At 29.3% G+C, this 23,878-nt stretch overlaps 2 protein-coding genes across 4 annotated transcripts in view; one reads left to right on the forward strand and one right to left on the reverse strand.

Moving 5' to 3' along the window:
- Positions 1 to 9,029, reverse strand: part of Gadd45 (Growth arrest and DNA damage-inducible 45) — a 54,391-nt gene extending 45,362 nt beyond the window's left edge. Inside the window, exon 1 of the mRNA XM_075361470.1 lies at positions 8,814 to 9,029. Within this exon, the coding sequence (XP_075217585.1) occupies positions 8,814 to 8,890 (77 nt within the window). The 5' untranslated portion in view covers positions 8,891 to 9,029. The remainder of the gene's footprint in view (positions 1 to 8,813) is intronic.
- LOC142322412 (electron transfer flavoprotein beta subunit lysine methyltransferase-like) overlaps positions 1 to 23,878 on the forward strand; it is a 110,088-nt gene that overhangs the window by 51,448 nt on the left and 34,762 nt on the right. The window contains exon 2 of one of the 3 annotated variants that reach the window (XM_075361468.1): positions 22,063 to 22,155. The exons of the other annotated variants lie outside the window; for them this stretch is intronic. The gene's annotated coding sequence lies outside the window, so the exon portion shown is untranslated. The remainder of the gene's footprint in view (positions 1 to 22,062; positions 22,156 to 23,878) is intronic. 3 annotated transcript variants of the gene reach the window in all.

Raw genomic sequence — 23,878 nt, forward strand, 5'->3', positions numbered from 1 at the left:
ATCTTGTTTATTCGCCTTTGCTTTATTATATATATTAAAGAATTTCCTATTATTACTATATATTTAAAGATCCGACCGCTTCAAAGCTCAGTACGAAAGAATGTTACGAGTGACGTAATTTCGTTTTGAACGTACTTTACAATTTACCTTTTCTAGTCTGGGATATTTTCCCCCGTTTTAAAGAAGAGGTTCTACGGAGGATCTCATTTAGTCGATGTAAAACCTGTTCATCGTTATTGCTGCTAAGATAAGGGGTCTTTTAGATTTTACCAATAAGAAAAAAGTTATTATTACACAGTATTTTCTTAAAGCAGGTCGACCCGTGTTTTTTCCGCGAATTTTATTACACGAACTTTTAACGCCATTTTTAAATTATTGTACTTATATTTATATAACTTAGATATCTGTTAATCCCTAAAACCTGTGTTTTAAACAAAACTGGACTAAGCTATTCTTTTTTTTTGTAATGTTAGTGTGAAGAGTAGGCCTACGTATTTATAAAGTGTATAAAATCCACTCTACTAGTAGTATGTTTAGATATAAGAAATTACATCTATTTTAAACCGTTTAAACTTACAGTCTTAAAATATACAGTAGTGTGATAGGAATTATATTTTTTATTCCAAAATATATAAAAATTTAGGGTATGTAAATTATGCGAGGGGGTAAATTACACGTGTGAATATTATATTACAAATATTAATTTTTGGGGAAAATTATGGAAAAAGAATTTTAAATTATGAAAACTTAAGTCATAAACCGTTATAAAAAAGTTTTTTATATAAAGTCTCGTTTGTAATGTATAACTTTTCAAACAAAAAACTTTTCTTGGTAGGTATCGTAGTGACATCTTAACACTGCACTGCTACAATGTACTGTATTAATACAGTTCAGTATACAAAACCTACTATGTTAGTTTGTAGTTTTGAATGAAATTTCATTCGATGAAAGAAAAAAAATTGTGTTTTTTTCGGTACCGCTGTTAGTGTTTATTATAATTTTAGCTTTTTTCAATGACTGCTGACCAATTTTCTTTATTATATGTACATTGACGTTCTGAATTAATTAAATATTATTTCAGCTTATGTATTTTTAACCTTTATTAAAACAATTTTTAAAATTAACAAAAATAATACTATACAAGGAAAAAGGTCATAGTAATATGAATTTATATTAATTTATTTTTCTCGGTAAAAATACAGACGTATCTACGTATATTAGTTCCAGTTACCATAGATGTAGTCTTGGAAAGAGGAATGAATTCCGTGAATCACTTATATTATTATTATTATTTGAACCGGTTTTGAATGTATGGAGAAAAAAATTCATTCACCTTCAGTTGTATTATAGTCGCCTTTTTTTTTTACATATTCTATTAATTCTTACTTTTTTAACATTTTATGAAATTTTAAATAAAACTAAACAAATTAAAGTTTAATGTCTAAATCGGCTCTCCATAAACCCCCTTTAACCGCATCATGAAAATCGTTAAAAAAACAAAGCAAATAAATAATAAGCGTGTCAAACACAGCCTTGCCGTACTCCATTGATGTCTGAAATAATTTCTAAAACCGTCTTTGGACCAAACGCAATATTTTTTTTTAAAACACCCAACTCGTTAAAAAATCTGTTTTACAAACTCATATTATATAATTTAAAAAAGGAGCTAATTTTTTATAAACATTATCGAAAGATGTTTTGAAATCGGTGAAAAAAAATAAATTTTCCATCCGGTTTTACGGAATTTTGAAGTAATAATGTTATAAAAGATAAACATTATCGATTGCGGGATATTCCTTGCGAAAGCCCATCTTACAGTTATTCAATGTATTATTATTTTTGAATACCCAGTCTTCTAATACTGACTCCATTTAAGGTTATTTTTGTGCACCGAAAAATTATTATATTTCGAAAAAGATCCTGAACTATTCCTAAATCTGTTATGTTATTGCATATTTTTAGTAATAATTCACGATATTCATCGGCGAATGACAGATTGTAAAATTCAAACTGGATTAATCCGAGCCTTATTGTTTTTCTGTTTAACGACGACGGAAAACGATTTAAACGATTTTATTCTATTGAAAACATATGTTACCAGATTATAATTGATAACTTACACTGTATAATCCATTTCTGTACCTTATTTGCTGAAATTTGAGATCAGACTTTAGCATTCCATTGAAAATAATATGCTTTTATATCTCGGCCTTGTATTGCTAATTCTAATGTGACAAATAATCACGTACGCAAATAATAATTTTATTATTATTATTATTATAATTGTTATTTGGATCCGTAATTATGTCGCTTACGTGACTTTTGTCGCCTACCTTCGATGTGTTAGCTAGTTGTCACGATTCTGCATCAAAAAAATTCCTGTTACAAAAAATGTAAAAAAAAAGGTTGATAGTTTTATTATAAATTTATTGAACGATAAATGAAATGCTTGGCGTTCCTTCAGTTATCTGTTCGTATCTATAAATAAATGGAGAACTTCCGTTCCAGATATAAGAAATACTTCCGACGAAATTTTTTCATTTTATTTAATTAAACTTTTGTTACTTAAATATTTTGCTAAAATCAGGCTGAGGCAAAATTATAGAAAAACAGTTCCCGTTAGAGAAAGATGGAAAGGAGTACAGTTTCCTTGCATTTTTGTATTTCTTGACTTTTTTGAATAAATACTAAAAATCTTACTAAAAATAATTCTAAATCTGTGCATTTACCGATTTTCGTGAACGGAGCTGAAAGATGCTGGATTTGAATCTTTGCGCTTTTCACTTAGTACAGAGTACTAGTAAGCGTCTAGTACTCTTAGTAGTATCTTGTAAGCCGCTGTATTACTCTATTGTAAAAACAATCTGTTGTGATTTTTGGTAAAGAAAAATAAATAACTGTATACAAATTTACGTTTACGTGTTGTAGATATTTTACTTTCGTACTCAGAGGTTTGACGTAAGACGTAACGTTTTGTGTGCTTGCGTATTAGAGGAATAGTATTAATTTATTGACAAATCGGATGAGGAAATGGGGAGATATTAATTTAGTGATGCACCTTTAAGGAATTAAATTTAATGTAAATTTTTCTTACGCATTTTTTAAAAAGAAGGTTCTCAGTTCGTACGTATTTTGTCAATTTTAATTATTTTTGCTAAATGTGGCGCATTTTCAAGTCACTCTTCTCTAAATGGATTGATTTCAGTGAATATTTTGTTTAATAGAGATTCCTTTGTAGCTTCATTGTATGTTTTCTCCTCACAATTTTTTGCCCAAAAATAAATCTGATATGGACATCATATGATTTCCTTGTACGCTTATTAAATTATATATACCCATTTAAAAAAATGAAAAGTATATAAAATTTTATTTCATTAATAATTTCTGATATATTTTCATTTATTTTTTATTGTTATTGAATTTATTGTAAATTTTTTTCCATCACAGGTTAATAATTATTAATAAATGTATATATTTAAATTTAAAAAAAAGTTAAAAAAAAGAAAAGGAGGTGAAGTCGGATTTGAACCGATGTGCCTTCTCCTAGTAAGATGGAAATACTTCATTAATTAGAATTTTATTTGGCTATAACTCTGGACCCAGTGAAAATAAGTACCACTTATGATATATCGTTGAAAGACTCTCAATGAGTGCTTATTACTGCAGTTAAGAAAAAATGCAGATTTTTTAGATTTTGGGTTTTTTTTGACACTTTTGGTCCAGTCGATTGCAATCAAAAGGGGAGATGAACAACTAGATATTACAACAGTCCTAAATCCAATATTTCAACATCCTACGGCTAATCGTTTTTTAGTTATGCGACATACTTAAATACGTACGTATAGACGCCACGCCGAAACTAGTCAAAATGAATTGAGGGCTGGTCAAAAGATATTTCCGTTGAAATAGGAAAACCGACATGTTACGTGATCACAATACTTCCTTTACTTCGTACAAGGAAGTAAAAAGAACAAAAAGTCCTTTTTTTATTAATTCACGACAGAAGCTTACAGGTAGATGCTTGTTCGCGGGAGTATTTAAATTAAATTTTGTAGCGTATGAAAAATATCATGTCTAACCGGGTTTCGAATTCGAGACCCGAGACGCTACTACTTCATGCAGATCGATGAACAAAGTTGTGAAATATTAAAAATAAATAATATTTATTTACATCTCTTGAAGCTATTAATAATATTTAATTTATGCAGATTTCTAGAAGTTGAAATTTAAAATGTAAAATGAAATTATTTCCATTTTTAGCGCGTTTTTTTTAAAATTTAGTTTTATTATTTTTTTAAATTTCTATTTAATTCTTTAAATTTATTATAATAAGTATTTTTTCATTTGCTTTATCAAAAAGCGGAGTCTTCGACAAAACCCCTATTGAATATTTATTGGGGTAATAAAATAATAGTTTTTATGGCTGTCCAATGATCTATCAATCTGCGTCTCTCCTTCTTCAAACAGACTTCCGATTATTAAGAATTTTGCTGAAAGTTTAATGGCCTTGGTTTAAATACCACTTAAGATTTATTAGAACAATTCGACAGTGAAATATCCTTTTCTCCCGAAAAGGATATAATTTGGCTGAAAGCGCGTGTGCAATTAGCTAGTAAATAAAATTAAACAAAAACAGCAAAGTATGCACAACATAATTTTGAGATGATCATATAGAAATTATATTTATCTACGTAATATAAGGTTACTTTCTGTAATTTGTTGATAAAATTCTACGTACTGTTGATTTTGTTTTATATATAAAAGAATTACAAATTCCGGGAAAGTTTCATTAAACTATTTTACTATCATCTATTTTTATCGGGTTGTGTATACAAATTTAAATGGTACATTGGACAATAGATAAATTAATTAAATAGATAACTGATGATTAAATATTTATGTATTAAATAAATAACATTGTGGTAGTTAGTTATGTGATTATAGTCTATTCTGTTATTTATAAATAAATACTTTTATGCAAATATTTACTTAATTTCTAAAAAAAAATAATAATAAATATTTTAGTTTTGGCCTTTTCGATTGAATTGGTGATGAGGTAGTAAATGTATTTGTACTATTCGCGGTTATCTTTTCTGATGAGTTTAAAGATTATTTACGTGCTTCATAATAATTATAAAATGTATAATTGATCTCGCTTTTTTTGTACCGAGTTAAAAGAAATTACGCTATTTATTTAATAAAGTAAAAATAAAAATTGCGGAAAGTTAAGACAGCGTCAAGAATAATTTTACTGAATCCTTTCTACGGAAATCGGAATTTAGTGGCTGATGGACTGTCGCGGAAGTACTTTCTTTTCATCCCCAAGGCCTTTAAAAATTTGTAATTTTTTTTTCGTAACTCTTGTATATTCAATAAGTACGCATGCGTTAATATTTATAAAGTAGGTGAACAAAGAGCACGCGCCTGATGATGACTCAGCGTTAGTTAAGAAACGGCGCTCTTCCTTCGTTCTCAGGTCCATTACCTTCAGATCAGCGATTTTTCGTAAAAAATTGGAGACTATCAGAGATGTAGATTATAATAGATATGTAGATTAAGTAGTTTTATAGAATATTTGATTTTACATTCTTGGCAACTTAGCTCTAGAGCTATGCTGCAAGAAGTATGGTAATCAGTCAAAAAATAGGATGCGGTTTTTTTTGTTGTATTTTCCACGTTTCATGACCCAGAGACCTCACAAGACAAACAAAAAAAAGGTGAAGGGCACCTTTTTTGGCAAGTTTTGACTGAATAAACCAATTTTAATGAAATTCTTTACAGAATTTTACAGTACTCATGTACTCGTATACGGGGCAGTTTGTTGGTAAATATTTGCCTCCTACTTTATATTAAACTCAGTACATGCATGCATGGTTATCTTACTATTTTTTTTTTAATTTTGCCTCAAAATTCCCTCCTTATCCAATAATCGAAAAAAGCTTTCGTTTTGTTTATTGCATATTTTTTAACAGATTTTTTTGTCTTCCTACGCATTGTAGTAGTGCAAGCGACCAAAAAAAAAAAAAAAAATACTTTGGGGGCAATATTGCGGGTGGATGAGATAATCTAAGTTTAAAAATATTGATTTTTTTAATTTTTCAATTTTTGTAGGGGATAATGTTTTTATGTAATTTTTACGTATTGGCGTGTTTGAAGCTTAAAAACATTTGACTTATAAACCGATTTTGTTGAAAATTGGAAGAGACTTGTATATGGGGCAATTTATTGGTAAAAGTTTGGCGTCAATGTCTCTAGAGGGTAGGGTAGATAGTTTCTTTGGGGTAAATTTTCTCAAAAGTTTGCAAAGATAATCTCACTTTATATTAAGCTCGTACTCTATATTAAGTTATTTTTTTTAAATGGTAAGATAAGCATCCACATGCGTGGATGCTTATCTTACCATTTAAAAAAAAAAATTTCTTCCGTATTCTCCCGCTTCCCCGAAAATCGAAAAAGTTGTTTTATTAATTGTATTTTTTTTATCCGATTTTTTATGTCTTCCTAAGCATAATATTACTGCAAGCGGTCCCAAAAAATACTTTGGAGGTGGGGGACCCGATCAAAGTTTAAAAATATGGATTATAGGAACTTTTTAAAATATTTTTATTTATTTAAACTGTTAATAAAGTACCTTCAAAAAATAAATCTTAAATAATCTTTTTTATTGGTTGTACATTTTTCAGTATATTTTTTTTAGTTTCTTCCATTTAACGAAGTAAACGTAGACAAATCAAAGAATTTTCTTGGGAGGTGATTTTAAGGATGTGGAGCAGAAAAAAGTAAAAGTATTTCGATTTTTTGAATATTTTTTCACGTAACATTATTTTTTTACTATATAAGAATAAATAAACAATGTAAGGAAAGTAAGACACAACTTTGTTGTCAGCTTTTTTAAACTGGAGGTGGGCTTCAAAAATTGATTAGATCATTCGCTAAGTTGTTAGTATTACAAGGACTAAACCTGTACTGATTGTTATTTTGAATTGGAAAATCGTTAAACGTACGTCCTTAACTTCTTTTGTTCTTTCTTTCTTTTTCCTGTTTAACCTCTGGTAATCACCGTTCAGATAATACTTCAGAGGATGATATGTATGATTGTAAATTAAGTGTAGGTCTTGTACAGTCTCAGTTCGACCGTTCCTGAGATGTGTTATTAATTGAAACCCAACAACCAAAGAACACTGGTATCTACGATCTAGTATTCAAATCCGTGTAAAAATAACTGACTTTAATGTAACTACGTGTATTAGTTAAAAATTAATATAACATTTTTTTTATTACTTAAACATCACTTCATCTTCGACGTAATAACGGTTACTTTTATCTATTATACACATTTTCATATTCAACAGAATAATTATTGGCTTTATATGAAAAAATATATTTGTATATAGATATAGTGATTCTTAATTTATTTAACAATGGTCAACGCTGTTATTACTGTTATCTTTATTAAGTAACCTACTTAATAAGTGTGAGAAAATTCCTTTAAAAATTTAATATATCTCATTTCTCCTTCAAAAATTCAGTGAGTTTTCAAAATTCAAAAATATTTTATTAGATCTTTTTTTAGTCCCGTTATATATGAATAAAATCTTTGGTAAATTAAAAATGTAACGTTTCTATATATTTATATTTATGTATTTGCTATCTAAAAGAAATTAATTTATTGATAAAAATTAACAACACCCACTTCATTCAATTAGATAATAGATAACAAACGTAGTATAACGTTTCAAGCTACGAAAAAGTGTGATATTTTCTCTTTCATTAAATACAAAATCATCCAACCGACTGAAATATTGTTCATCAGAATTATTTGAAATTAAATTAAAAAATCTCCTGTTAGATAAAAATATTACTGTATTGAGTAATTTTTTGGTAATACTGATTAAATAAACGTGAATTTTCTGGGTAGATTTAAACGTTTATATTTTTCAATTACGCCTTCAAAATTTCGCTTATCTGTGTCAATATTGTTTCATGTAATTATTATTTTATTTATTAGTTTAAGCTATATCAGTCCTTGTTTTTATTTATTTGTTAGCCCACATTTCTTACGTATAATTTGAAATTATGTACCTGGCTGAATAGAATTTTTACTTTCTTACTGATAATATACCCTAGGTGAATTATTTTACGAAGCTCTATCACTTCTTAGTGTTACTTAGGAAGTAGAATTACTAAAGATGGACGAAGCAGGAGCGATATAAAATGCCGAATAGTACTGGCAAAACAAGCCTTCAGTCACAAATATAATTTGTTTACATCAAAAATTAATTTAAACGTCAGGAAAACATTTTTAAAAGTATATGTTTGGAGCGTAGCTTTATATGGAAGTGAAACTTGGACGATCGGAGTACCTGAGAAGAAAAGATTAGAAGCTTTTTAAATGCGGTGCTATAGGAGAATTTTAAAAATCAGATGGGTGGATAAAGTGACAAATGAAGAGATGTGGCAAATTGATGAAGAAAGAAGCATTTGGAAGAATATAATTAAAAGAAGAGACAGACTTGTAGGCCACATATTAAGACATCCTGGAATAGTCCCTTCTTTAATATTGAAGGGACAGGTAGAAGGGAAAAATTGTGCAAGCAGGTAACATTTGGAATATGTAAAACAAATTGTTAGGGATGTAGGATGTAGGGGGTATACGAAATGAAACGACTTGTACTAGATAGGGAATCTTGGAGAGTTGCATCAAACCAGTCAAATGACTGAATACAAAAAAAAGAAGAAAATCACTTCTTAGCAAAGAGAAATAATAACTGTTTAATATCATTCATTAAAAAAAATAATGAAAGTAGATTTACCTCTCTAAATAATCAGCAAAATTTTCTTCGTTGTACACGGGGGCCGGTGTTTCGTCTTCAAGATTGTGCGGTGGCATGTTGGACGGTTGTTGTGGAGAGCTTGAATCGCTTGTGTACACTTAAAACAGGTTTAAATGAATGATAATGTTCTGTAGTATTCAGTTCTTTTAATACTTACTGTTCGTAAAACAATGCATAACATGGGAATTCCGACTCAAGGTTTACTAGAACTAGTTGCCTTTCTGATCGTATTATATATGTTATATTAACGTTAAAAAGATCCCCTCCTTATTCTACTTTTCTTACTATCTGTCAAAAATGCTATCTACGATCGTGTCTTATAAGATTAGTATTGGTCATTGAAACAACAATACACCTGGAATTCCCTCACCTTCGGTTCTCCCACCAGATGTTTTATAATGAATTTTTCCTTTGAACTACAAGTAGACGTCTACTAATGGGTTAATATCTTATGTGAGAAACATTTACTGATTGTGTTAAGCGTTGTTACTATTTATAAGTTTATATATACTAAGGAAAAAAAACAATTATTTTATTAAAGGCTTAACAGCTCATTATGAAATATAATTTAATCAATACCTGATGTTAATTGTTGTGTGAATAGTTTATTTTTAGAATTTAATTTTAAACTTTAACTTCTTTTTTTTTGAGTTCACAGCGGACCACTTTAATCAACTCAGGTTCATCTTTTCTTTTCTGTTTTTTTCTTGATTGCTTCCCAGTACTTCATTCTGTCAGATCTTGCTTTTTTGAGTTCTTATGAACAAACCCTTGTTGTTGTTTTCTTTTTTTAATTTTAAATCTGGAGTTTGCTTCTTTTAGTATTTTTGTATCGTCAGTTTCGTTTCGTAAATCTTCTATTGTGATTTCTAGTTCTTGCATATCTTGTTTAATTTTGGTTATCCAGGTCGGTGTTTGGACGTTTTCCAGTATTCTCGACCAGTTTCCTGACGAGCCTGTTCGGTTCTGTTCTTATTATGTATCCATCTTTTCTTTCTAAAGCAGTCTAGAGCCGGTTCTACGTTTTTATGTACCTCTTGGTTTGGTATGAGTCTTCATTCTCCCCCATCAGTAAATCGTCTTTTATTTATGCGTGTTCTTAGAAATCTTCTTTCTATTCTTTGCATCTCTGCTGACTGGGAAGTGTTGGATTTTAGTTTCAAGAGTTTTTCGCTCCCATATGATATTATAGGGTTGATTACAGTTTTTTAATATCTGAGTTTGGTATCTTTTGAGATGCATCTTTTGTTATATATTGTTTTGGAGGTATTTTGTGCAAAATTGAGTTTTTGTGTTCTTTCTTTCCAGTTTATTTTTTCTTTGAGGTCATGTGTGATATTTTCTCCTAAATATTTAAACCTCTTACGTACTTTTTTTTATTATACAATATATTTTAGTTAATTATTGCATTTTATAAATGTTTAAATGTCTGAGAGATAAGGATAGAAAATCGTTAAATTATTTGTTAAAAGAATTAGCGATTCCATTTTTACCTGATAAGCTCCTAACCCCCAATCTGGGCTTTTTTTTTTAGCAACCATCAGAAATGTAGTCTCCGGATAAGTCCGTAGGCAGAGCTAGCATGATATCAAACCGTACAACTTGTCTGTAAACCCCGGGGAAAGGCTATAGGGGATAACGCCACCGTATGAAAACAATTATCCGACTATTTCGCTCGATGACAATTCCGCATACTTTCTCTTTAAACGTACAGATAAGAGAGAGTTTTGACCTTGTTCAATCTTTTAGATAAAAGCTATATAAATATTGTAACGATATAATGTAATCATTTAAGTAAAGATATGCAAAACAAATGTGTACAGAAAAAAATTTCTATAAATAGAAAACATTGTAAATATTTCACAAAAGTTTGTTAAGGGACTCTGACTATGCTTATTGATTGAATCATTGCTACTTTATAAAAAATACTTAAATTTTTCAACAAATTGTCTCCATCTACCTTCCTGGTAAAGGACGCAATCTAATAACTTATTCCAGAAACATCTTTCTCAGCGGTTACTTTCAAATTTTATTGCATTTCTTACAAAACGGGTGTTTATAATTTTTCTAGACGAATGGTTGTTGTGAAACTGAGTTTTAAGATAAATATAATATCGTAAAAAATGAATTAAAATATTATATTTTTTTTATTTCTTTATACGAAGTACAGGAAATATTGTGGTCGCGACAAATTTAAGTTTTCAGATTTCAACGGAAATATCCATTTTGATCATTCCTGAATCCATTTTGACTAGTTTCGGTGTGACGTCTGTACGTATGTATGTATCTCTCATAACTCAAAAACAATTAGCCGTAAGATGTTGAAATTTTGGATTTAGGAGTGTTGTAACATCTATTTGTGCACCTCCCCTTCTGATTGCAATCGATTGGACCAAATGTGTCCAAATAAGACCAAAATTAAAAAATCTGGGGTTTGGGCTTTTTCTTAACTTCAGTAATAAGCCCTCATTGAGAAATTTTCAACGTTATATCACAAGTGGCACTTATTTTTATTGGTTCCAAAGCTATAGCCAAATAAAATGTTAAATAATGAAATATTTGGATCTTACAAGGGGAAGGCACATCAGTTCAAATCTGATTTCATCTCATTTTTTTTTAACTTTTTTTAATTTAAATACGTTGATTTATCAATAATTATTAACCTCGGGTTGTAAAAAAAATTTACAATGAATAATAATTCAACAATAACAAAAAAAAAAAAAAATATCAGAAATTATTAATGAAATAAAATTTTATGTTCTTTTCGTTAAAAAAAAAAAGGTGATATGTAATTTAATAGTCGTACAAGGAAGTCATATGGTGTCCACATCAGATTTTTCTAATTAAAGAATCTGAAGCTTAAATATTCTGTAAAGTGTGTATTGTAGTTGAAATCATAAACCTGTGAAAATAATGTAAAATGCCATATTATATGAGCGCAAATTTTAATAAAAGTCAACTTTGAATGTAAGATTTGTATTTTTTTCTGTATTTGTGTAAGAATATTTGTAACGTGGCATGACGTATAATGTATAACAATACGCATTCTATTCTGGATTTGATCTCGACAACAAAGAAAATAATAATTGTTTTTACAGTGTGCGGATGTGTATTGTACGCGATTGTAACGAAATAACTCCAGAAACAGCACAGTAGGGGCATTGTACTTAGGCCACCAGCCTTGTCAGTAGTCGTCTTTCTTTCTTAAAATATCTTTTTTCATTACCATATTAGCTGACCCTGGCTGTCATAGATAAACCCCTAATTTCTTAACCAGATACACCACCGAAATTTATTGCCACAAAGCAGGAAGAATAGAAATTAATCGGTAAGGTCGCCGATGGGATTCCTTATTTGGTATCTGTTGCAGAAAAAACAATCAAATTGCAGAAAATCCATTAAATCCCAGTGATCGTGTTAAATGAGGGGCTCTTTTCTACTTAAATGTTTCGCCTAGGATCAAATTCTGTAGCAAATCACTAAACATCACTGTAATTATGAATCCGTCGCTTCAGCACTCGGTTATGAAGTCATACAAATATCATTAACTAGGAACAAGCCCTCGCAACCTTAGCACGGGTTAATTGGATGTTTAACCAAAAATTAAATTATCGCCAGAAAGGAAGGTATTAAGGAGAAGTTGAATGAACGGTGAAAAGGGGACGATCTACCTACAAAGGGACTCAGAATTTAGTCAAATAACACCACTCAAAGACGTGCTTCAAGATCTTGGTGTAGAAAATCGATTTTGGTCAGAAGGACTGGCTGTTGATAAACGAATTTGCGTTGACCGGTTCACATATGTGCTGATAACAGATTCCTTTTCCTGCAGATATAAAAAGCCATCTGAGATGAGGTTCACTGTAAGAATAACTCTTTCAGTTCCCAGAATTGTGTGGTATGTCTCATCCAATTTCAATATAAACCGTTCAGACAGATTGGATTGTAGGATGATACTTCGCTAATAATTATATAAGAAGTTTATTAGCAATTAAAACAGCCTGTCCTTTGGAAATATAATTTTTTTGGGGTGTGTGAGAAAAGTAATGAAACTGACTTTTTACTTACCAAAGTTTTTATTTTTTTCAAACAACATTATTATCCCCTTCGAAGTAGTTCCCTTGGGCAGCTATACACCGGCGGAGTCGTTGATCCCACTCCTGGTAGCAGCGCTGGAAGGTTTCAACTGTAGGGCTTTTAACTGGTCGGTCACAGTCTTTTGAATGTTCTCCAGAGTTCTAAAATGACGTCCTTTTAAGACATATTTCGATTTCGGGAAAAGGAAAAAGTCACAAGGACTCAAGTCAGGTGAATAGGGGGGTTGAGGAACCGTAGGAATGTGTTTTGATATCAAAAATTCCCTGTTGGAAACGGCTGAGTGACACGAGGTATTTTTATGATGAAGCATACACTTGTCTGCAATATCTAGTCTCACGCAAATCACTCTTTTCCTGAGCCTTTCAAGGACACCTTTGTAAAACACTTGGTTGACAGTTTGTCCTGGAGGGACAAATTCTTTATGCACGATACCCCTACTGTCAAAAAAAAAGCAAATTAGCACGGTTTTGATCTTTGATTTGCTCATTCGACATCTTTTCGGTCGAGGAGATGACGGAGTGTGCCACTCTTTGCTTTGTTTGCCGCTTTGTTTCAGGATCGTACTCAGATATCCAGGATTCATCACCTGTGATCACACGATTAAAGAATTCTTGGTCTTTGTCAATCCTCTCAAGAAGATCAACGCACACGTTTCTTCGATTGTCCTTTTGTTCCGTTGTGAGGTTTTTTGGCACCAATTTCGCACAAACCTTTCGCATGTCCAAATCGTCTGTCAAAATTTGATGTACGGTGAAAGCGTTTAAATTTAACTGTTCACTCATCATCCTTATTGTTAATCGACGGTCTAATCTCACAAGAATCCTCACACGCTCAACGTTTTCGTCAGATTTTGAAGTTGAAGGTCTCCGTGCGTGAGGTTGATCTTCAATGTGTTCTCGGCCTTCCAAAAATGATTTGTGCCAGCGGAAAACTTGTGCTCTTGATAAGCAATCTTCCCCATAGGCCGGTTTCACCTTTTCAAAGGTCACACTCGCGGATTCTCCAAGTTTAATATAAAACTTGATTGCACAACTTTGCTCTAAATTCCGATGCTCCATTTTCGTAACATATAACAAAAATACAGCTTTACTGATGGCGCTGTCAAAAATAATGTGTTGGCTGAATGGAGTTGAAACTCGTACTGAGAATGTCGAAGGGATGAACAAACCGGTCTAGCACAGACCGATAGACACAGCGTTGCCAGATACCTCGCAGTGTTACCAACCGCATTAGTTTTCTCACACACGTCGTATTTTTTATATCGCGAATTTAAATAGTTTTCCAGTACTTTTTTAATCTCTCTTTACTTACTTTTTTCTGTTTACAACATTCTGATTTAGATAAAAGTGATGGGATGTCTAGCGGAAGAGGATTTTTTTTTATTAATCTCCAGCCCTTTAAAACAGCCAATGATATAGTATTTTCAGCGGAAAATGTTTTTTTAAATCAGTTATTAATAACAGATTAAAAGGTCAGACTAACGAAACGATCGCCTAATAAGACACACAACATTCCTTTATAGGCGGTGTCTTTATACAGTCATTTTGGAATAATGGTATCGTTTTACGGACTATTTGTAACTTACCTAAGGACTGATATATAATCTCTAATTTCTTTTAAAATTTAGTTATTAATTTACCTCGCCATTCGGTATGGTTTTACCGGGGATAGGTGGTTTGTAATCCGATATGTCTTTTGAGTTGAATTGTATCTGTATGTATGAATATGAAAATTTGTCTCTTTTTTGGGAGTTCCGAGAGCTTTTTCCATTGATTTAATTGTGACTCTGAAACGGGGTACGGCCTTTCTACGATCAGAAAAGAATTTTTCCATTTTCTTGCAATATGTGACTAGAAAAAGTGTAATGAATATAGAGGGATCACGAATATTAAATAATATTTAAAAAGTTTTTTTCGAGTAAATTTCTATTGATATAAACTTTTGTGTGTTCTTTTTTTTAAATTCATGGCTTATTTATGAAAGATAATCATTTTAAAATTTTTGTTGGATAACAATTGTTTCACGACAGAAAGAGATGCATTAATTTGGGCTTTACACTAAATGTCGCAGCCTTTCTTACTCTTGTGATGCACGTAAAGAATTTGAGGTACAGGATTTACCAGTCAGAATTGTTTTCTCTTAGAGTAATGATGTTTGTTGCACTTTAGTGTGAACAAAGTGAATGTGACTTATAGTACTGAATATTAACTACAATCCGGTGGGCGTGCCGATGTGAAACTCCATAAAAAAAAATTAAAAGAAAATTTGATGAATAATTCAAGTAGAAACGGTTTTACTGCTTCCTTTCCTGTAAATCTGACGTGAGTTAAGTATTATTTTTCAGAACGGTTTGTCAGTTTCGGGAGTGACTGAAAGTTCGTATCATATCACTAGCGATCATTATGGTACTTAATTCTTTTTTTATTGACTTATTTTAACTTATCTTAACTCATTTTTTATTTTGCTTTTTTCAATACTTTTCGAACTGCTGTTCGAAATACTTTCGAGTGACTCAATTTAAATTTATTTTAAATTTATTTTAAATTAATTTTTCTTTATTAATATTAAAATTATTAATTTATTTAATTAGAACTTTCTTTTTACTTCCTTGTACGAAATAAAGGAAATATTGTGATCGCGAAAAATTTCGGTTTTCAGATTTCAACAGAAATATCCATTTTGACCATCTTTGAATTCATTTTGACTATAGTTTCAGTGTGACGTCTGTACGTTATCTCGCGTAACTCAAAACCGATTAGCATAAGGCTGTAGAAATTTTGGATTTAGGACTGTTGTAACATCTAGTTGTGCACTTTCCCTTTTCATTGCAATCGACTGAATCTAAAGAGTCGAAAAAAGCCCAAAGTCCAAAAAATTGGATTTTGGACGTTTTCTTAACTTCAGTAATAAACCCTCATTGAGAGCTTTTCAGCGATATATCATGTGATACTTATTTTCATTAGTTTCAGAGTTATAGCCAAATAAAGTTTTGATAATGAAATATTTGGATCTTACAAAGAAAGGCACATTAGTTCGAATTAGACTTCATCTCCTTTTGTTTTTTTTTTTTTTAACTTTTTTTTAATTTAAATATAATGATTTATTAATAATTATTAACCCGTGATTGTAAAAAAAACTTTTACAATAAGTAATTATTCAATAATAAAAATAAAAAAAAAAATATGAAAAGAAAATCAGTAGTTTTTAGTGAAATAAAATTTTATGTACTTTTAAAAATGTGTGTATGTAATTTAATAGGGGCATTATTGCATATGTGTATATGTAATAATTTGGTGAAACATCTGATTTGAATCGTATTTTTTTCGGATTTTCTTGTTTAATTGTATTTAATTATCCTGGAATTTCTTTTAATTTTAACTACATTAAAGTTAACTTCAGAGTGACTGAAAAATAGACCCCCACAAGAACAACATGTACAGTGAGGTATACATGCTCGATCCTTGATAAATCGCAAAAAATTCTTATCTTTTATTCATTACTCCTCTGATATTGTCGGACAATATTTTCCCCAAGTCAAAGTTGATCATCTTTTCGTTTATTTTTTTTGTTGCCAATAATTTAATCGCTCTTTGGTTTGGTATAATTCTTCTGATCTTAATTTGTGTACACGTTCTCTAATTTTCAAATTTTCTCTCTTTATATTCAACATCTCTTAATCTATTTATTATTTCTTTGTTTTTTTGCAACATTTTCTTTTGCTTTTTTCATTTTCCTTTATCTTTTTAACTTTTTTTAATTTAAATATATTGATTTATTAATAATATTAACATGTAATTGTAAAAAAACTTACAATAAATAATACTTCAATAATAACAATCAAAAAGAAAAAATACCAGAAGTTATTAATGAAATAAAATGTTATGTACGTTTAAAAATGTGTATATGTAATTTAATAGGCGTAGAAGGAAGTTATGTAGTGTCCACATCGTTTTTTTTTTAACTTACAGTCTTTAATATTTTCATGATTATTTCAATTAAATGAATATGTATTTTCAACAAACAAAACAGTTCGTTATTGAATTTAATATTTATGTACGGGTGAAAAAACGGGTGTTTGAATCCTTTTTCTCTCGGATTTTGATTTTGATTCTGGATTGGGATTAAGCAAAAATACACGAATGGCTGTGATCGGCCTTCGGGTTCACCTCAAAATGGCCAAAAAATTAAAATTTTGTAGTAGTCATTACGCAATAAGCTTTGAAGTTGGTTCAAACGCAGTAATATAAGGTTTACTAAAATGCTTAAAAGATTTAAATATCAGTCTTATAAATTACGTGTAAGATTCCAAAATGGTGGGAAAACTATCTTTTTAATAATTAAAAAAAAAAAAAAAAATACTCGTATGCCATAATACCGCCAAAACACAAGATAATTAAATTATATTAACTTAGCGTATGTAGGACCCCAATAAAGATTTATTAAAACCGTAACGAACTCATTTACGCCAGATTTTTAATAAAACTTATTTAAAATTAGAAAATGTTTGTTCGGGAAAGTCTTACTAGACTTCGTTGATAACTTTTATATATGCTGAATTTATTCCCTTATTTGGGAATCTTATAAAAATGTACGTTTTTGATATCTTCATTTCAAGCGCTTTGTATTAACACTTTCATTTAACCCGTTACCTGATCAGGTTTTTTAATAAATATTTCACTCGATACACACTATACAATTGACTTGTAATTTTGCATATAAGTTCATTCACGATGATATCAGTTATTTATAACATCAATTATCTTTAGTTATTAATGATATTATATAATACAATTTTGAGCACAGCATAAAAAAATACTCTAGAAGTGTGTATGTTTAATAAATCATTTATTTAACACTTGTTTCTGCATGCTAATATAGCAGTATGTATTTTGGTAGCCTAATAGTTCAACACATCATAACAAAATTGAATCCGTTTACAATTCGATGAAAAAATCTGATGTTGACACCACATCACTTCCTTGTACGCCTATTAAATTACATATACACATTTTTTTACAATCAGAGGTTAATAAATCAATATATTTAAATTAAAAAAAGTTAAAAATAAAAAGGAGATGAGTCTGACTTGAACCGATGTGGGTTCCCCTTCTAAGATCCAAATATTTCATTAATTAAATTTTTATTTGGCTATTACTCTGGAACCAATGAATATAAGTACCATTTATGATATATCGTTGAAAAGCTCTCAATGAGGGCTTGTTATTACGGCAGTTAAGAAAAATTCCAAAATCCAAATTTTTTGGGTGTTGGGTTTATTGGACACTTTTGGTCCAGTCGATTGCAATCATAAGGGGAGGTGCAAAACTAGATGTTAGAACAGTCCTAAATCCAAATTTCAACGTCCTATGGCTAATCGTTTATAAGTTATGCGAGATACGTACGCACATACATACCTACGTACAGATGCCATGCTGAAACTGGTCAAAATGGATTCAGGGATGGTCAAAGTGGATATTTCTGTTGAAATATGAAAACCTAAATTTTTGCGACAATACTTCCTTTACTTCGTACAAGGAAGTAAAAATATCAAAGCCGTTCTCGCTATTTGTAACGGTGAACGCCTTACGATTTTAATTTTAATCATAAAAAACTAACATTATTATGATGGTTTGCACTTTTTTTTTGTAATTTTAAATAAATGTTTTTTTATATATATTTCTTTATTTTGTACTCCACCTGATTTTAAATCAATTTGGTTGTCCAATTACAGAAAAAAAAAATAATAAGTGGGGTTTACTATCAATCATTTTTAACAGCTGTTGAAATAGATGTTCTATATTTCGTAAAAATAGGGATATTTGTTTTAGAGTTACAAGAGAATAAATACACACACACTCGCACATTAAAAGTGGAGAGAGAGAGAGAGAGTGAGAGAGTGAGTGAGCGCGAGTGAAAGAGTGGAGAGGAGAGGAGAGAATCACCTAGCTCCCGCAGTCGTAAAAATAGATTATTACTAACTCGAGTAAAAATACTTCCTTATCCATTAGGTACACGATGGGAAGCTGTTATTTCTGCTACACTCTACTCGACGAAATTCTACTATAATCAACTGCTTAAATGAATTAATTATTTGTCTTTCCAATTATCTCTCAGTTAGTCTTTTTTCAATCCCTCCTTTTATTTCTTTCACGTATGAACGATTCATAACGAAATTCAAAAAATTGATGAAAAATTTATTTAATATTGTTTTTAACTTTTTGGCCTTTTTTTAATTAGAAAACGTTTTCAAAGATGCACAGGGAAAATTTCGAAAACGATTTACAAAACGTTCTACTTTTAAACTTTTATATAATTACCTTATATTGTGAAATTTTATTTTGTTTGAAGTAAAATTAAAAAATTTCAGACCTAGAAAAATAAAACTTTCTTTTTGGAAAAAGTATTATTTAGTTTCAGTAAATATAATGCATCCATATCATGCCACTTTGTATTTATTATTTATTATCTTTTACACCATTCCCCCTCAGTATCTGCTGATGATTGTTTAACAATCAAAATGTCCATTTTAGTTTTTGATTTTAGATTGATTTTTTGTGGTATGTTTTTGACAATTTTATTTTCAATTTATTTGAAGCCCGTGTGGTGGGCTTTTGGATGTAAAATAAATAGAACATTTTTTATAAAATGAAAAGATTTTTTTTTTTTTTTTTTTTATCAAAATTGTGCACTACTGTGATATAAATTTAAAAAAATTATCAAAAATAAAAAATATATAAAATATTTATCTTATTAATCATACATAATGATATTTATCATTTATTCATCCATAAGATCCTGGATTGGAATCCTCGTAAGGCTTGATATTTTTCATATGCTACAACTTTTATGTTCCACGATCTCATTTGAAACTTTTTAAATGATGAATAAAAAAAAAAAATAAATAAAACCAAGAGAGATATGATTGTAATTTATAAATCACTATCAAAAATTCAGTCTCTTTTTTTAATTAATTTTGGTTTTCACGCCTACTGAAACATTTATCATGTGATAATTACAGTATTATTGTTGTGCTAATAAGTAATATTTAATACTTTAAAACTTAGTGTAGAGAAGCATGTATTTTTATCTAAATTTAAAAATTATTATTTAATTGTGAATCATTTTATTCTTTTGTTATCATAAACTCTTTATATCATCATACTGGAATGAATCATTCGAACATATTGTTTTAAGATATGTCATTCTATTATCTATGCATAATTCAACAAATTCCTTGGCTTAAAATTATTATTACAATTTAATAAACAAAATTTACATAATATTTGCAAATTTTTTCTTTCAAAATATTAAATTTTACTATTATTACTTTTATTATCCGATTAACTGGTTTGGCTTATGAACTGTATTTAGTAGAATTTGTGAATTGTAAGAAATTACATGTGTTTATTACCAGTGATAATTAAGCCGTGTCTTTAATATCCCTAGATAGACTAATTAGATGTTAGAAATTAAAAAAAAAACACATCTACAAAAAAAACCATATTATATTAATATTTATTAAATTATGTCTTTATATTCATCAAAAGAGTAAATTTTTATAACAGAATTTCTGTTGGCATAAATCTTCAGAAAAATGGCTCATGAAGAAACATAAATATTGAATAACATTCTTAAAGTTATAATTTTTTTTCAAATTGATAAGAAAAAGATATTTTGACTGGTATCCATGAAAAAGAAAACAGCTATTTGAATTGACTTGGGCTCTCATTAGCATAATAAATTGCAGACTTTCATGCGGTTTTCAAATACGTGCTCAAACCATAACACATTATTCTTATGTTTCTTACAAAATATTGCATCATCAACAGTAATCATCATGTCATCCTAAACTTTTCATAGCATGTTACCACCATTGTATGAATGATCCTCGCCATTTTTTATTCATGAAATAATGTTTCAGAAATTGGTGAGATCCATTGAATTGATTGGTAAAGCTACCATTAGGAAGAGTGCTTATCTTTCTTGTCACGATTCTGATCTGTAACCATATTTTAAAACTACATATCTATTTTACTTACTTAATTTTGCCAATAATAACAAATATGAATTAATTAATATTAGTGATAAAAAATTATAAATCATTATGAAAATATAGTAAGTAATCTATGAATTATTCAAAACACTCTGAACAGTCTGGAAAATGGTATGGAATTTCTTTGTAACTCAGTCACTGATTCTTTTGCTGTTTTTCCTTGATAGATAATCATCTCTTTAGAGATCATATAATAAGGATGGATATTAAGGAAACATATTTTTTTCATATATACCAGTTTAATCCTGGGTAAGAAAATAAAGACAATAAACTATTCCAAACAAATGCAATCAGAGGGAGTCTTTCTCTGAAGATATCTCTCCCTTCCTCTTTTAACCCCTGGTCTTTGTCCTTTATTCCTTATTATTCTTTGAACAAAGTGGTGTGGAGTTGGGTCAGAATTTTGTTTTTCTGTGGGTTTTAAAACTCGTTTCCTAACCAGTAATTGGAAAAAAGCCAAACTGAGATTCCGAAAAAGCTAAGGATGAGGTGCTTATTGGATAATGACAGCCTCTTATTACTATTTATTGATCTATTTAGATACATAATATTTGGCATAAGAAAAACCAGTCACATAATTGCATGATAAAATTTCTCTGTTGATAAATAAAAAGGAATTAGAAGATTCTGAATTTTATATCAAGGATGCGATAAAAATTATTTATAGATTTCAAGATTGTTTCATCTCGGAATTAATTTACATTGATATGCATTTGGTGAAATATATGAAGATATTCTATAATTGAAAAAGATATACTTCATACTATGATGAATGATGAAATAGACAAAGTAGAAGCTTTGTTTAATGTTTGGACTGTCAGGATTATTATTCTTCACTTTCTTACATCTGTTGTGCTGAAGTTAATTTGTTATCAGATTTTAAAAAATGCAAAGATTTTCCTGCTAAATGACTTCTTCGTAATGACAATTTCATTGCAAATTATTAGGGCTGTGGAGCATAATGACTGGCAAAGAAAATAAGAACATAGCTACAACAAAAAGTCAATTTGATTATCAATTTCTACAGGTGTAAAAACAATGGTTTCAGATTTTTTTATTATTCTGATATTGTTTCAGGTATATGAGAAGTCTGGCAAGGCATTTTTAAAAGCTACAATATTTTCATTTCATTTTATCCTATGAAGCAGTACTGACAGTAAAGCTTACCAGGTTACTATTGAACTATAATTTTTATTAACTGATAATTTTGCTTGCTCAAATAACCCAAATAGTTGATGGATGTTCATTATGACATTTACTGTTGTAAACATATGTTTTTTCTTCAAAACTATTTAAATTAATCCAATTTATAATGGATAATAATAAAAAATTTCAGTAATAATTTTGAATTATTTAATTTAACAGATCATTTTAAATTTAAATTGCCTATTTCTATTAATTATCATATCTTATTGATTTATTAAATGATTTCAAATTTAATTATTTTTGTTAGCGTTTCATAACGTTAACTCTAATAAATGATTTATTTTAAATTTGTTTTAGAATTCTTAACTAATTTTCATGTATTGTAGAGTAACATATCATTATTATTATCGTATCAAATAGTTATCTGCCATAAGACAGTTCCTTGGAACACGTCTGATTTGATCTTCTTTATTAGCTGTTTTTGAGTTCCAGATAACTTCCATTTCCTTTCACATCATTTATAACGTTAACTGTTTTCCAGTTTCTTATTTTTGTATTTATTACTGATCCTATGGAAACCATTTAAAATATCCTTCTCCTTTTATGATATCTCCCAGACGATTAACCTTTCTATTTCTGAATTTCTCTGATTAAATCTCAGTTCCCATTTACTTTCATCATTATTTCTTCATTCTTCACTCTGGCCATTTAATGTTCTTCAGTCTTTTCGATTCCTACATTTTAAATACTTTAAGCCTTTCTTCTTCTCAGTATTCATTTTCATATTCTTATAAAAGTACAATCTAAACATAACACTTTACAAGGCATTTTTTCAAATCCAACTTTTTCTTATTAGTTAATAACTGTTTCTTTCCTTTATATGATACTCATTAGCTTATTTTGTACAGTATTGCTACAGAATACTGTAACATATATATATGTTACAGTATTCTGAAAAATGAATATATATATATATATATATATATATATATATATATATTCATTTATTTGGTACCCCACTTGATGAATTTTAAAGAAATTTTTTTTTTTGGGTCAGAAAACATGCATCTACCATTCATCATTTCATTTTATTCAAATTGACAGATATCCAGTGTCACTTATACTAAACATTATGGAGTTATAGGGTTGTAAACAAACAAAAATATCATCCAAATTCATTTCCTTCCTCTTAAAGATATATTGTAATAAATTGTCTTTTATTTAACTGTAGCAGCAGTAATTTTTCATCGATTGGATTGGTTGCTTCAGTAATGCTAAAGAATTTGATGTTAGAGCTGGATTGAGAATTAATTTAAATAAAAAAATAAAATCACTGTAGGAAATACACTACTGAAATTTTTTTTTAAGAAAAAGATAAAAAACCCTACCCCTAAAAATCTGAAGTTTTGCAAAATTTATAAACTTTAATAAGACATTAGGGAGGGGAACAGCTTTCAGTGCTAATAATGTAGGCAGTGATTATAATTTTTCATTCCTTTAGGAGTTGTAAAAGAACAAATTCTAAAATTAAGAATTGTGTAAGTTTTTTATTTTTTTTTATTTATCGACTTGGAAATGTCTTTATTGTTTCCTAAATGAGTGTTAAATGACTGTAAGGATGGGTGTTATTTACAGGACTCTTTTTATTCAAAAAGTTTTTTCAAATACCCAAAAAAAATTGACCTTCAGGCTTTTTATGTGGACTTCATGGTATCCCTTAAGAACTAATTATTTAGTCCTATTAGGG

This window comes from Lycorma delicatula, chromosome 3 (assembly GCF_047948215.1).
Source record: "Lycorma delicatula isolate Av1 chromosome 3, ASM4794821v1, whole genome shotgun sequence".
Taxonomy (NCBI): Eukaryota; Metazoa; Arthropoda; class Insecta; order Hemiptera; family Fulgoridae; genus Lycorma; species Lycorma delicatula.